This window comes from Amblyomma maculatum, chromosome 2 (genome assembly GCF_055883805.1).
Source record: "Amblyomma maculatum isolate TAMU_Amacu chromosome 2, ASM5588380v1, whole genome shotgun sequence".
In the NCBI taxonomy this organism is placed as follows: domain Eukaryota; kingdom Metazoa; phylum Arthropoda; class Arachnida; order Ixodida; family Ixodidae; genus Amblyomma; species Amblyomma maculatum.
In genome coordinates, this window is record NC_139345.1 from 114,265,590 (window position 1) to 114,277,885 (window position 12,296).

At 49.1% G+C, this 12,296-nt stretch overlaps 1 protein-coding gene across 3 annotated transcripts in view; it reads right to left on the reverse strand.

The window, feature by feature from the left end:
* LOC146199607 (growth factor receptor-bound protein 14-like) overlaps positions 1–12,296 on the reverse strand; it is a 195,185-nt gene that overhangs the window by 14,822 nt on the left and 168,067 nt on the right. For all 3 annotated transcript variants that reach the window (XM_084595124.1, XM_084595125.1, XM_084595126.1), the window contains one exon: positions 8,275–8,434. In XM_084595124.1, coding sequence (XP_084451250.1) covers positions 8,275–8,434 — 160 coding nt within the window. The remainder of the gene's footprint in view (positions 1–8,274; positions 8,435–12,296) is intronic.

Sequence of the window (12,296 nt, forward strand, 5' to 3'; positions counted from 1 at the left end):
TAGGACTGACTAAGTTGCCGCACGTCCCCATCTTGAATGACTCAAATTCATGTGCACTCTAGTCGATTTACGTCGCTTTTCATCGCTAGAATTATCTCATATTTTCCAAACCTTAATCTATACAAAGAGCCATCGCGTCCTAAGCATTCCCCCCGCCTTTTTTTTTTATTTGTTTCTCCGCACTAACGTCTTTAAGTAATTCTCTTTTTTTTTTTTTTTATACCACAGAAGTTTAGAATTCTTTACCAGGTAACATTTGTTCATTTTCATTAGATGAATTCTTAAACACCTGTTCGTAACGTTGCATGTTTGCTTTCTTTGTTCATTTGTATTGAACCATACTCTTGAACCAGCATCGTCGAGGCTGCAGTATGTATAAACGAAATAAAACAAGAGTGCAAAATACATAAGAACGCGCAAAAACAGAGAAAGCTAGGCTACGTCACCATACCATTCAAAGCGGAAGGAAAAAGTAATCAGGTTCCCACAAAATGTTTCGAGAACACAAAGCCTACGAAATAATAAAAATAATAAAAAAAAACATCTAGGGGCGCAGCATTCTACTGTGTACCAGCCCTTCTCCTTCAACCGTCATGCAAACGTTGGCAAGAGAATACACCGCACCATTTTCGGGTTTTCTTCTGCGTGTTTGGAGTAATATTTTATTGCCGCCTGCACATTCTAGAGAAGCTCGGGGTTATAAGACCAGACGGATTTGAGAACAGACGAAAGAAGGTTAAAGAGTCCCGGCTCCTCAATCGCGCTACCCCGCGATTTAAATAAAACTGCACGCTTTCCAGAAATAATAATAATAATAATAATAATAATAATAATAATAATAATAATAATAATAATAATAATAATAATAATAATAATAACAACAAGGCTGCAAAGATTTCAACAAGGACGTCGCATGCCCGAGAAGCGCCTATGAAAGAGAGGCAAGAATGTTCAATCCCGCGACCGCACTTCGGTGGAGGAGAGATTGAAAAAATTACAAGTGTTCAACGCTGCTGAACCAAATATTGAGCGAAAGCATTAGCTGCGGGTGACCGAGCGTTCTTCTTCTCTTTTTCTCCTTCCCCAGCCCACATATAAAGCCAACCCATAACGTGAATGCCAGGGTCCTAGCAGGCTGATTCTGACATAACCGTCCCATGTGAAACGAGAGACCCAAGTTGGCAGCTCCTGCCAGCCCGTGTGTCACGTGGGGTGTGACGTCACAGCGTCACGTGGTTAAGACATAACTGCGGTCGGGTCACGCGAAGGCTTGAAAGTGTGAGTAGTATTGCTTTCGCAATAAAACTCACCTGTTGTGCGCTGTCGAAATTAATCCGAAGACCTCTACTATAGCTAAGGCGTCTCTAACAGCATTTACGTGTCGCACAGGGACCTTGAACTCAAATCGCGGTTCAAAAACCATGCACATAAGGCACTGAAGCGTGCATCCTCTTCCGTATAGCCGATCATGAAAATCAAAAAGGAAGATACCTTGCTTCGTTTACGGAGCACGGAGAAGGATCGAACGTAGCCAATTCTTTGGCGAAATGAATACTCCGCAGCAATTATGGGTTCACTGCAGCACCTCTGTTTCGAGGGTATGTCCTGTTACGGAAGCGTTGCTTTCACGAGGGGCTTATTTACTTCGCAACAAGTACGCTTACAAAGAACGGCTCAATTTATTTATTTCTTTTTGTCTTTTTTAAGTCAACAGGGTGCCAATGAAACGCCTCCCTCAAGCCGTCAAACGGCGCGTGGATTAAAGCGTGAGCAATGGGAGAGCCGGCTGTTCTGGATGAAATCAGCAGGAAGAAACGGGCAGTCGGCCTTGTGTAGCGGCCGCAGCAAATACTGAAATCGAGTGATGGGATCCGCGCTGATAAATGGTCAGCAGGACGAGAGAGGCATTGCGATTTGCATTTGTGGCCGTCCCGTTGATGATGGCGATGCAACTAGCTCTCACCTTGTGATATGGAGCCTGCCGCACAACGAAAATACTGTGAGTGTACGTGCCAGAGCATGGACAGGGTTAATATTGCACGGATGTGAGAGAGACCTCTGCCTATTTGTGAGTTCAGTTATATTGATGATGATGATCATGATATAATCACCTTCATTGCAAACCTTCTACCTTCTTCCCTTCACGCGAGTTCCCTGCAGCGCGGAATAGCAGGCTAAAGACGCGGTCCTGCCGCCAATCTCCTCACCCTTTTTGTCTCGTCTGCCACCCCCCACCCCACCCCCTTCTCTCTCTCTGTCTGTGGAACAGAGATAGCCAGTGACGTTAGCTGATGTTATGCGCCGTGACGTGAGCTGACATTCTGTTTCTGAACAGGGGAAAAAAAAAAAGGGGGGGGGGGGGAATTCTGCCAGCTGAGGAAATGCATGCAGGATCAGCAGCCAAGGGGAAAAAAAAAAAAAAAATGACACGCGAGGCATGCCATGGTGTCACAGCCACCCTGGCGCTGTGCCGGGACGCAAAGCAAGACCGGCTGCTGACCTCCGCGCGACACGGGGGAGCGGAGACCCAAGATTACGTGAGCAGGAAGGAGCCCGCGCGCACAACACGCGTGCTTTTCAAGTAAGGCTCCTTCGCCGAAGCGACCCCGCTCCAGGTGTCGTTTCAGCGCTTTTTAAGCCAGCCGAAGCGATATTTCATCTAGCGCCGGCTAATGAGCTTAATTCGATTCGCTGACCTCTTTTAATACGAGCGTCGACATTACAACGCCAGCATCCTCTGGCATGGATTCCTGACTCTGTTTAGCACAAGCGGCTGCTTCGCGCGGGTTTATCTTTATTCCGTCCCCGAATGCAGTGCAAAAGTGAAGATTACAGGCACTCGTACGAAAAGGCGCCGCGCACGACCTTTCTCGCAGCTGTCTATTTTAAGCCAGGATGTCCTGGAAATCTCAGCCGCCACACATCGACGGCTGACCGCCTTCAAGCGGCGACTCATAAGATCAGCACATCGCATACACACACGCACACAAGGGCGAGAAGCAAGGAGTGAAAACATAACGGACATCAGTTTAGTTTAAAGTGATTTAGATCCCAATGCGGCCCGCCAGGATGGCGCAGTGGTTAGGGCGCTCGACTACTGTGCCCAAGGACGCCGGATCGAATCCCGGCCTCGGCGGCCGCTTTTCGGTGGAGGCGAAAAGCAAGGCGCCCGTGTGCTGTGCGATGTCAGTGCACGTTAGAGAACCCGAGGTTAAAATTATTCCGGAGCCGTGACACGGCGTCTCTCATAGCCTGAGTCGCTTTGGGACGTTGAACTCCGAAACCAAACCAAACATCCCAATGCGACTCCGGCTATGAGGGACGCCGTAGCGGACGGCTCCGGAATAACTTTGACCACCTCGGGTCCTTTAACGTGCACTAACACTGTACGGTACATTGTACGGGCGCTATGAATTTTGCTGCCACCGAAGCGCGGTCTCCTTCGGCGTCCGGTCCCGCACTCACGCAAATCACGGAAGAGAAGCAATATGAGAAATCGGAAAACAAGCCCGCGGGGGAGGGCTAACCGCCGGAAAGGTTCCAGGCGACGAACGAAATTTTCCGCGAATGCAAACCACGCAGCTCGTCGCTTGCAGCCGTCGCCTTCGCTCGAGGTTTCGAGTACAGGGAGCTCAAGCCTTTTTTTTTTTTTTTTTTTTTTTTTTTACAGTTTCGATAAGGCGATTCCGGGGAACGAAACGTATTAGACGACAAATTTACAGCTTTACCACTCTACCTAACCAACCAGCTTCACATGTGGATCCATTTTTAGCGAGCGCTTTCAACGGCGAAAGCAATACGCTTAAACGCGCGGATTTAAATTTCGCAACACTTTCACATCGCAGTCAAGTTGAAGGTGACTGTGGCAATGCTACTCTCGCCAGGAACGATAAGCGGAGACCGCCCATTCAGCTGGTGCAATCAGCCGTCTCAGAGAGAAAAAAAAAAAAAAAAAAAAAAAAAAAGAGCAACTGAAAAGCTACTGAACAGAGAGAGGAGCCAGAGAGCGATGAAAGACGCACCCAAGCTTTCGTCTTCCGTTCCCCGCTGTGTTCTTTTGGACGTCTTTCAGCGCAGGGAAAGCTCTTCAGTGGCGGCGCGAAGCTTATGTACACACAAGCTAGACGGCAGCGGCAAAAGGGTACGGAGGGGGGCCGGGAGGGGAGGGTTAGAAAAGTGCAGTTCGAGCAGGTCTCTTCGGAGAAGATGAGGAGGAGGAGATCGGGAAGTCGACACTGCCGCACGCCTTCATCCTCCTAGCTTTACCATTTCGCGAGAGTCAGCGAAGGCTGTGCTCAACCGCGCGGCAGCACACAGGCCTGTGTTTGTTATTGGAAGAGACGAAGCGGCGGCGCTTGGCAGGAATATCAAGAAAAGGCTACGGGAACAGACATCCAATCATGCGGAAAAAAAGAGGGGGAGAGAACGCGCACAAACACACGCACACAGCAGGGTGTGTGCGTGTTTGTTCTAAAGCAGCGCCGGGCAGAGGTGTGTGGGGAGATGAGAAAAAAGAATACAAAACGTTTTGGGAAACGTTGCTGGCACGCGCACGATGAACGCGGAAGGAGGGAGGGATTTGAGAACTGTAAAAATTTCGCCGTTTGTTTCTTTTCTTTCTGCTGTTTCTTTGAAATTCGTCAAACGCGCAGGGCCGTGGAGGCTTGCACGTTGCCGCGGCAATACTGACTTTTTATCTTTTTTTTTTTTCCTCTGTCGCCCGCTTAGGACGTGTTGCTAAGCAAAGAAGGGAACGGAACGGAACGTTCGCACGGATGGAGTGCAGACGTCCTTCGTCAATAAAGCCCTGCTGAGCTTCACTAGGGCGGCTAAATTTGCGAATGTCCAGCCAGAGTCCCTCAATGTATTGAAGGACTTTAGCACAGCGTAGGATCACAACAGCTGGCTTAGATATAATGTGCGATAGATTCAACAACGAAAACTTTAGAACTGACATAGCCGAAGAGATGACCTCTAAAAATACCAAGTCCCCGCACAGCGTCCTGAAAACAGCGGATGCCTCGTTTTTCTGCGCGCGCGTGTGTGCGAGAGAGTTTTACTGACATTTCGAGTTGGAGAGATGATTTCGATTGGTTTTGGTTGATTTGTGAGGTTTAGCGTCCTAAAGTGACTCAGGCTACGAGAGACGCCGTAGTGGAGGTCTCCGGAAATGTGCACTGACATAGCACAGCACGCGGACGCCTTGCTTTTCGCCTCCATCGAAAAGCGGCCTCGCCCGCACCATTGGAAACAGTAGTCGAGCGCCGTAACCACTGCGCCATCTCGGCGGGGGATGATTTCCATTCGGGCCCTTAGTCCAGGCTCACCCTTTGATAGGGACAAAAGCCTCTGCACTTCGATTTTGTCCCAGGCGAAAGGGCGACGAGCATTCCAAGGCTAGAGGCCCGCACCAATATACATTTGTCACCACAACCTGGTGAACAGATGAAATTTCATCGCTGGAGCTGTCCGGGGGATTAATACTCAAAAATACTGAAAAAGAACCTCTGACACCCTGCTCCCTCCGCAAAATGTAGGGAAATAGTGCTTCGCACGATATCTCCGCCGGCGTGACGTCACGATTAAGATGGAGGTAATTATAGCGATTGTAACAGCGTGTACAGACGTACCTGCACGGGTTGCCCTTGAAAGTTTTTAAAAGCTGTGCACTCTCATACGTGTAAGTTATTAGTCAAGTACAACACAGTGCCAGCCGCAAAGTGTTATGAATACCGGCTTTGTTAAACTGTTAAACAGGACACTAAATATAACCACAGTTTATTTAGAAAACAGCTAAACTACAAAGAAATGCAGATATAGTATTGCAATATGCGGCATTTGGAGCCTTGCAAAGTTAAAACAAGCAGGACGTAGGGTCTACAAATGTTACAGAACAAATTACCACGGACACTGAATTCTTTAGATGCTCGAAATATACAGATTCAAAACATTACTTTCAAGACATTCCGTGATCTTTTCAAAATGTAGTAGACGCTATCGTTTCTTTGTTGATTGCGTGCATTAAGTTACAATTTGCTCCCTTTGTTCGAATTACAGGTGAAATGTATTCGTGTCCGATGTCCTTTTTTTTTTTTTTTTTTTTTGCCATGTATGTTTCATGGTGTTATTCCATGTACTGTGCCCTTGTTTTCTCTCGACTGAGAAGCTGTTTATCATTGTTCACTGACTTCTGCCAATGCAGGGCCGACGGCCCTGTTAAGCTGGCTTTTGGCAGCTTTTTCAGCACGCTTCCTGTATCATGTAAAGTGTTGTAAGTAAAGTGCTACTGTATTGTAAAGTCGATCAGGGGAGTGATCCTCACTGACATATATCATCCACCCGAGCGCAGGCATACGGCTACAACGATGAGAAACTCGGTCTGGTCGACGAGTTATAACGTTACAACCTGCAGCGTTTTGAGACGGCCGCATAGCATTCCTTTCAAGCCAAGCGGCTGTGATCAGGTGAATGCTAATGAAGAGTAGCTGACTGGAATCTTCCTTCACACTCGGGAATTCACGTAAACACTTTTAACCGAGGTTAGTGCCAACACGGGTATTATAGGTTTCGTCCCCCCCCCCCCCCCCCCCCCCCTAAACGAATCAAGCAAACATTCAGCGTCTCCCGCTTTACATTCCACTTAACATGTCACGGCAATTAATCTCACTGTAAAGCGAATGGCACCAATGCACGCGCAGCTCTGATGTAGACCTTGTAGAAGCTCTTTACGGCCCAACATGAATGTTGCATAACTAGGTTTTACCGCAAAACGCGCATCTCAGCCGTTCGAAGGAACAAATCACGAATCCACCGACAACGATTCGGCCACAAACTGGTCCAAGCTTTTCACTTCAAGAGAAAGACGAGTCAGTGGTCGGTGGAAGCGGGCGCCCATTAAAAAACGGCGGTTTCACCCCCACGGTGTACTATGAAACTCGACCCCCTCCAACTCACGTACCGCATACGAATTTGTCAATGTACCGCTAGACAAATACGGCTAAACTTGGCGAAGAGTTGACTTCGGGTCCATTTCGATCGCAATAGTACCTCCCAAATCGAGATAACCGGCTGCTACCGTTGGACATTTTAGTCTGATGCCATGCGTTCCTGTGTTTGTTGGAGCAGTCCGCCACCAATCAAAGCCGAGTAGAGTGCCGGCCCAAAAACCAGTCGAGTCTCTTCGAGCATCAGCAACAAGACAGGTATGCCAGCCGTTTCCGCTGCTATGCGTGCCCAGTCTCGGCCGAAGGCTTAAAATTAAACGCGCCAGCAGTTGCCCCGCAGGGCCGCAATCGTACAGCTCACTCTTAGGACGGCGACAGCTGTCTCGAAAGGGGAAAAAAAAAAAGAAATAATAATAATCATAATATCGTAAGGCGCCTTCTCGTGTCACGACCGACATAGCGTGCGACAGGCAGTTGCGCAAAATAAAAATACAAAAAAAAAAAAAGAAAGGGAGAATATGCTCTTAGATCCTGGTTAGAGAATGCTGCTGCGCGGCTGCTCGTACGCGACCACGACAGACAACCTTGATAAATCACACGAGAATTATCCCGGCCCTGCGCACGAAAAATATACGCGCAGAAGCAGCTCCCACTGCTCAGCCTTTAGACATGTCTGAAGTCGTGGTAGCGCTTCTTCAACATGCCGCGTCAACTAGCCTAAAAACTTTACCGTGTTGAACCATAAAACCGCAGTACAAGACCTGCTCCTGTGTGCACAGTCGGCCAGCGTCACACACGCGGAGGAACTGGGCCAAAGATAACACTAGATAACACTGTCGGATAAAATTGCGGTTCGAATCTCCATGCCAAACCGTGACGGGTGAAAGATTATAAGCGGTAAAGATGTTTTTAAAGAACCTGGCAGAGGAAACGCAAAAATAAAACGCGAAGCATACCTCGCCAGGAGATATCGAAGGCACTATGTGGGGAAAAAAAAAAAAGAAAGAAAGAAAAATTAACTCGTGTGAGCTGCTACGCAGGGCAGCCGACTTACAAGTAATAATTACGTGTCGGAAAATGTGAAAATATTGCACACATATTAGAAGAGGCATTGCTCTGTGATCCCCATCTCAACGCAGACAGACCACATTTAAAAGATGGTTACGTCGTCGCTTTAGTGTCTTTCTTAGCCAAGTTAACCCAGCCCTCTACAACGACACTGATATCAACATAACGCCACAACCTCACTACGTCAACCTAAAGTGACAGCTCGAGACAAAAGCAGCGACGAGGAGGGCGGATATAAGAAAAATACAAAAGCCAGACTTACCAATTCGAGGCTGCGCGATCCTCTCGACGAGCGTCCAGGTGGGCGACCGGGCCACGTTAAGCTTGAGCGTGAGCAGCTGGCACAGGTCGATGCAGCGGAGGTTCTCCTCGACCACCATGCGCTGGGTGCCCCCGTCCGGCAGGTGGAACGTCAGCGCCGCCTGCGCACACCGCACGGAACACGCTCACACACACACACACCCCTCAGGTAAGAAAGTGACGCTGCTCTTGCTCTTCCTGCGGCAGCAGCAACGACTCCACGCGCCGTCAAACCGCCGCCACCGCCGAGAGATCTCCTCCCCCTCCTCCTCCTCGTCGACGCAACAAAACGCGTCAGCTCGCTCGTTGGTAGCGACGACCAAACTTTCTCCGCCGCCTCCTCTCCCACGCGCACATCTTCGCCGCGCGCGCGCTCCCTCAGGAGGAGCCCCGTTGGCTGCGGCAGCGGCGTCGCGTTCGCCGCCGCTGTTGCCGAGGCCTCCCTTCCCCTTCCCTTCTCACCCCGACGCTCGCGCACGCGGGAAGAGGAGGCGCACGATCGCGCCACCACCGCGGTCCACTGCATGCATGAACGCGCGTCCTAAGGAGAAGGGGCGGACCGCTAGTCCGCCGACGCAATTATTCCCGCAAGAACTTCCAGATTCGTCTTTCTTTTCGCAAAGTGTCGTAGAGAAACTGCATCGTTCATCGCAGTCACTACGGGATTATACATACTCTTTCGGCAACCAGTCACCCACGGAGCTCGCGGCGTGCCGTTGCAGAGCGCGCTCGCGAGCAGACGACAGTAAGGCCCGCCGAAAAGGGCGACGCCATTGGTCGAAGGGGATCACGTGATGTGGTATTCGGCATGGGCGGCAGAGTTTGACAACGCTACGCTGCAGCACAACTAGGCCCTGCACCCCCCCCCCCCTTCCTCTCTCGATCCCCCCTCCCACTCTCTTTCGATCTCCCTCTCTCATCTCCCCAGGCTTCGCACGGCGTTCGGGCCCAGTCTTCGTATTTTATTCGGCGCCGAGTTTTATTGCCCTTTCTCATTCCAGCAAAAGCACGCCCCGCGTGCAACTTGGCTTGACAGTAACGAACTTTAACCCTGACTGGTCGAACGAAGAAAGACCCCTCGCTACGAGTCGTAAACCAGTGGTTTCCTTCTCAGCCTCCTCCTCCTCCCCGGTTCGGTTTTCCGCCTTTCTCTTTCAGTTAAGGTCTGACGGGGAGGCTGTCATTGGCCCGCGTTCGGGCGATAGCAACGGCGCGAACCAATCGCCGCAGGCGGCGATAAGGACGCCAACGCGTAAAACGTCGCGAAATGTACGGCCCAATTTAGGTATCGTCAACCCCGGAATGCAAGGAAGGGAGTGACAGCGCGGAAACTTATCTTTGGAAATTTACAATTTTGATTTGTCAGGATTTTTTTTTTTTATGACACCCAGAAAGAGGGAGGAGAGAGAGTAGTGAAGCGATTGCTGAAAAGAGGCGCGAAATTATCGCCTGCTACGGCCCCGCTGTCGCAGCAGCGGTCAAACATTTAGCGTATATTTTATTCACTTCTTGTCCTTTTAGTCTAGCAGCGCTTTGACTCGGGCTTCGGTGGGTCTTTCGAAATATGCAGCTTGCGTGAAGCAAACGGCGTTTCACGGTGAACAAAAAAAAAAAAAAATAGTGGCGCAATTATCTCTAGGTTGTCGCGAGCATCTGGCGCACATTCGTTACTGTCGAGAGAGGCACATTAAGAAGAAACAAAGACCCCTTCCACAGACCGGCCACCGGCTGAATGCAAGCCGAACGGGAAACCACGGACGTAGAGTCGGCGGTGGCTGCCCGCGGCTATAAAGAAAAGAAAAAATACAACTTCGCTTTCATTAGCGAGGGCAAAAGCCTCGAAAAAGGTGCACCGTTCCCGCGTCTGTTTATCCTTATTTTATTCCTTTTAAATCTCTATCGCCTAATTTGCTGTAACCTTCATGTTCCTAGGCGCTACGCGTGTGAGCAGGCGTATTGTCCACCAGAAACCCGTAGCCGGAGGGGGGGGGGGGGGGGGGGGGGGCATCCGTTCCACTCCTAACTTCAGGCACAGCGCAGTTCTGGCCAGTTTCCAACCTACGCTCCTCGATATTGCCTGCCCGTTGCATGCACGGTTGCCCTACGCGCACAGTTAGCCGCCCCCATGGGCAAAGCGCGAGTGGGCGTCCGTAAAGCAGTAAAGAGAGAGAGAGAGAAATAAAGAAAGGAGAGAGGGGAGCAAAAAAAAAAAAAGAAAGACACTGAGGCGCTGCGTTTGTATCTTCCCGCACCGATGTTAACTTCCTTCTCCAACGACGCTATTTTTGACCTCGCGTTCCCATACCGTTCGTAGGCGAAGTTACCAGGCCGTAAACGTTGCTGGCTACGCTAGACTTAGAGGCACTCTGTGGCAATTGCTAACACCAGCGTTATGATTCTTACGCGCGCGAAGTAATCGGGAGGAAAAATAACCACGCAAAAGGCCAGCACCATGCGCCGTCTGACGGAGGCGCGATGCCAACCGCCGACACAGGACTTAAGCGGAATCACAGAACTCGCTGAAAAGTAACAAAATTGAAGTGACTGGTTAAATACAATTCTTTCGGCGCTGTCGGCTTTTAAGTTCCGTTCAGTTACTTTAGGCAGCGTGTCTTCTTATTATCGCTTTGTCTACAAGCTCCATTTTATCTCTTTCTTTTATTGCGCGAGAAGAGCGGTCGGAAAAGCACGAAAGATTGCAACATGCGAGGTGCCAAATCAAAGTTGGCGCGAAGGACCAACCCGAAACAGGAAAGATGGGTCGATAATAACGGTAGAAGACAGCTGTACGTCGGGCAACCGTTTATTTACCAACGAATGAAACGGTGCAAGAAGACGAACGCAGGAAAAGAAGAAGAATAGAAACGCGCTTTTTCTATTCCACTTCTTTTCCTGTGTCCGTTCCTTGCACCATTTCATTGGTTATAGTATGAACCAACTAGCCCTTACGCAAGGACTTCTACAACCGTTTATTTGCCAGAAAGACATGCGGCTAAGAAGATAACGACAAAGAGGTCTGACACAGCACAAAAGGCCCTTGTTTCTTCGGCCGAGACTAGCTCATACATTTGAGTGACCGACTGACTGACCTTGAAATGTACACACCCGATATCAGTTCAGTTTAGTCGTTCAGTCGTGTCCGACTCTTCGTGACCCTATGGACCATGTCACGCCACGCCTTCCGGTCTCTCACTATCTTCCTAACATCACATAACTTCATCTGCAGTGCCTCGAGGATGCCATCTAACCAACGCGTTCGCTGCCTACCCCTTCTCCGGCGACCCTCAACCTTTCCCAACATCAAATCTTTCTCCAGCGACTCCTCTCTTCTCATCAGATGACCGAAGTAGCTGAGCTTTAACTTTAAAATTTGACCCTCCAATGAGCAGTCAGGGTTTATGGTCGACAATATCGACTGATTTGATCTTCTGGCAGTCCAAGGAACTCTCAAGAGTCTTCGCCAGCACCACAATTCAACACACACGATATATATATATATATATATATATATATATATATATATATATATATATATATATATATATATATATATATATATATATATATATATATATATATATATATATATATATATATATATATATAAAAGGCCCGTACTAGAAACCGCGTGAAACATAACGCCATTGATTCAAAGAGCAATACAATGACGGGACAGAACGATTTCGAGGGTAGGGGATGGTAGGGGTAACATTAAGAGATAGGAAGCGTGCAGAGTGGGTCAGAGAAATAACTCAAGTTACCGACATTCTAGTGGAAATTAAGAAGAAGAAATGGGCATGGGCAGGACATGTAGTGCGAAGAGAGGATAACCGATGGTCGCTTAGGGTAACAAACTGGATTCCAAGGGAAGGAAAGCGTAGCAGGGGGCGGCAGAAAGTTAGGTGGGCGGATGAGGTTAAGAAGTTCGCAGGGGTCAAGTGGATGCAGCTAGCACAGAACCGGGTTAATTGGAGAAATATGGGA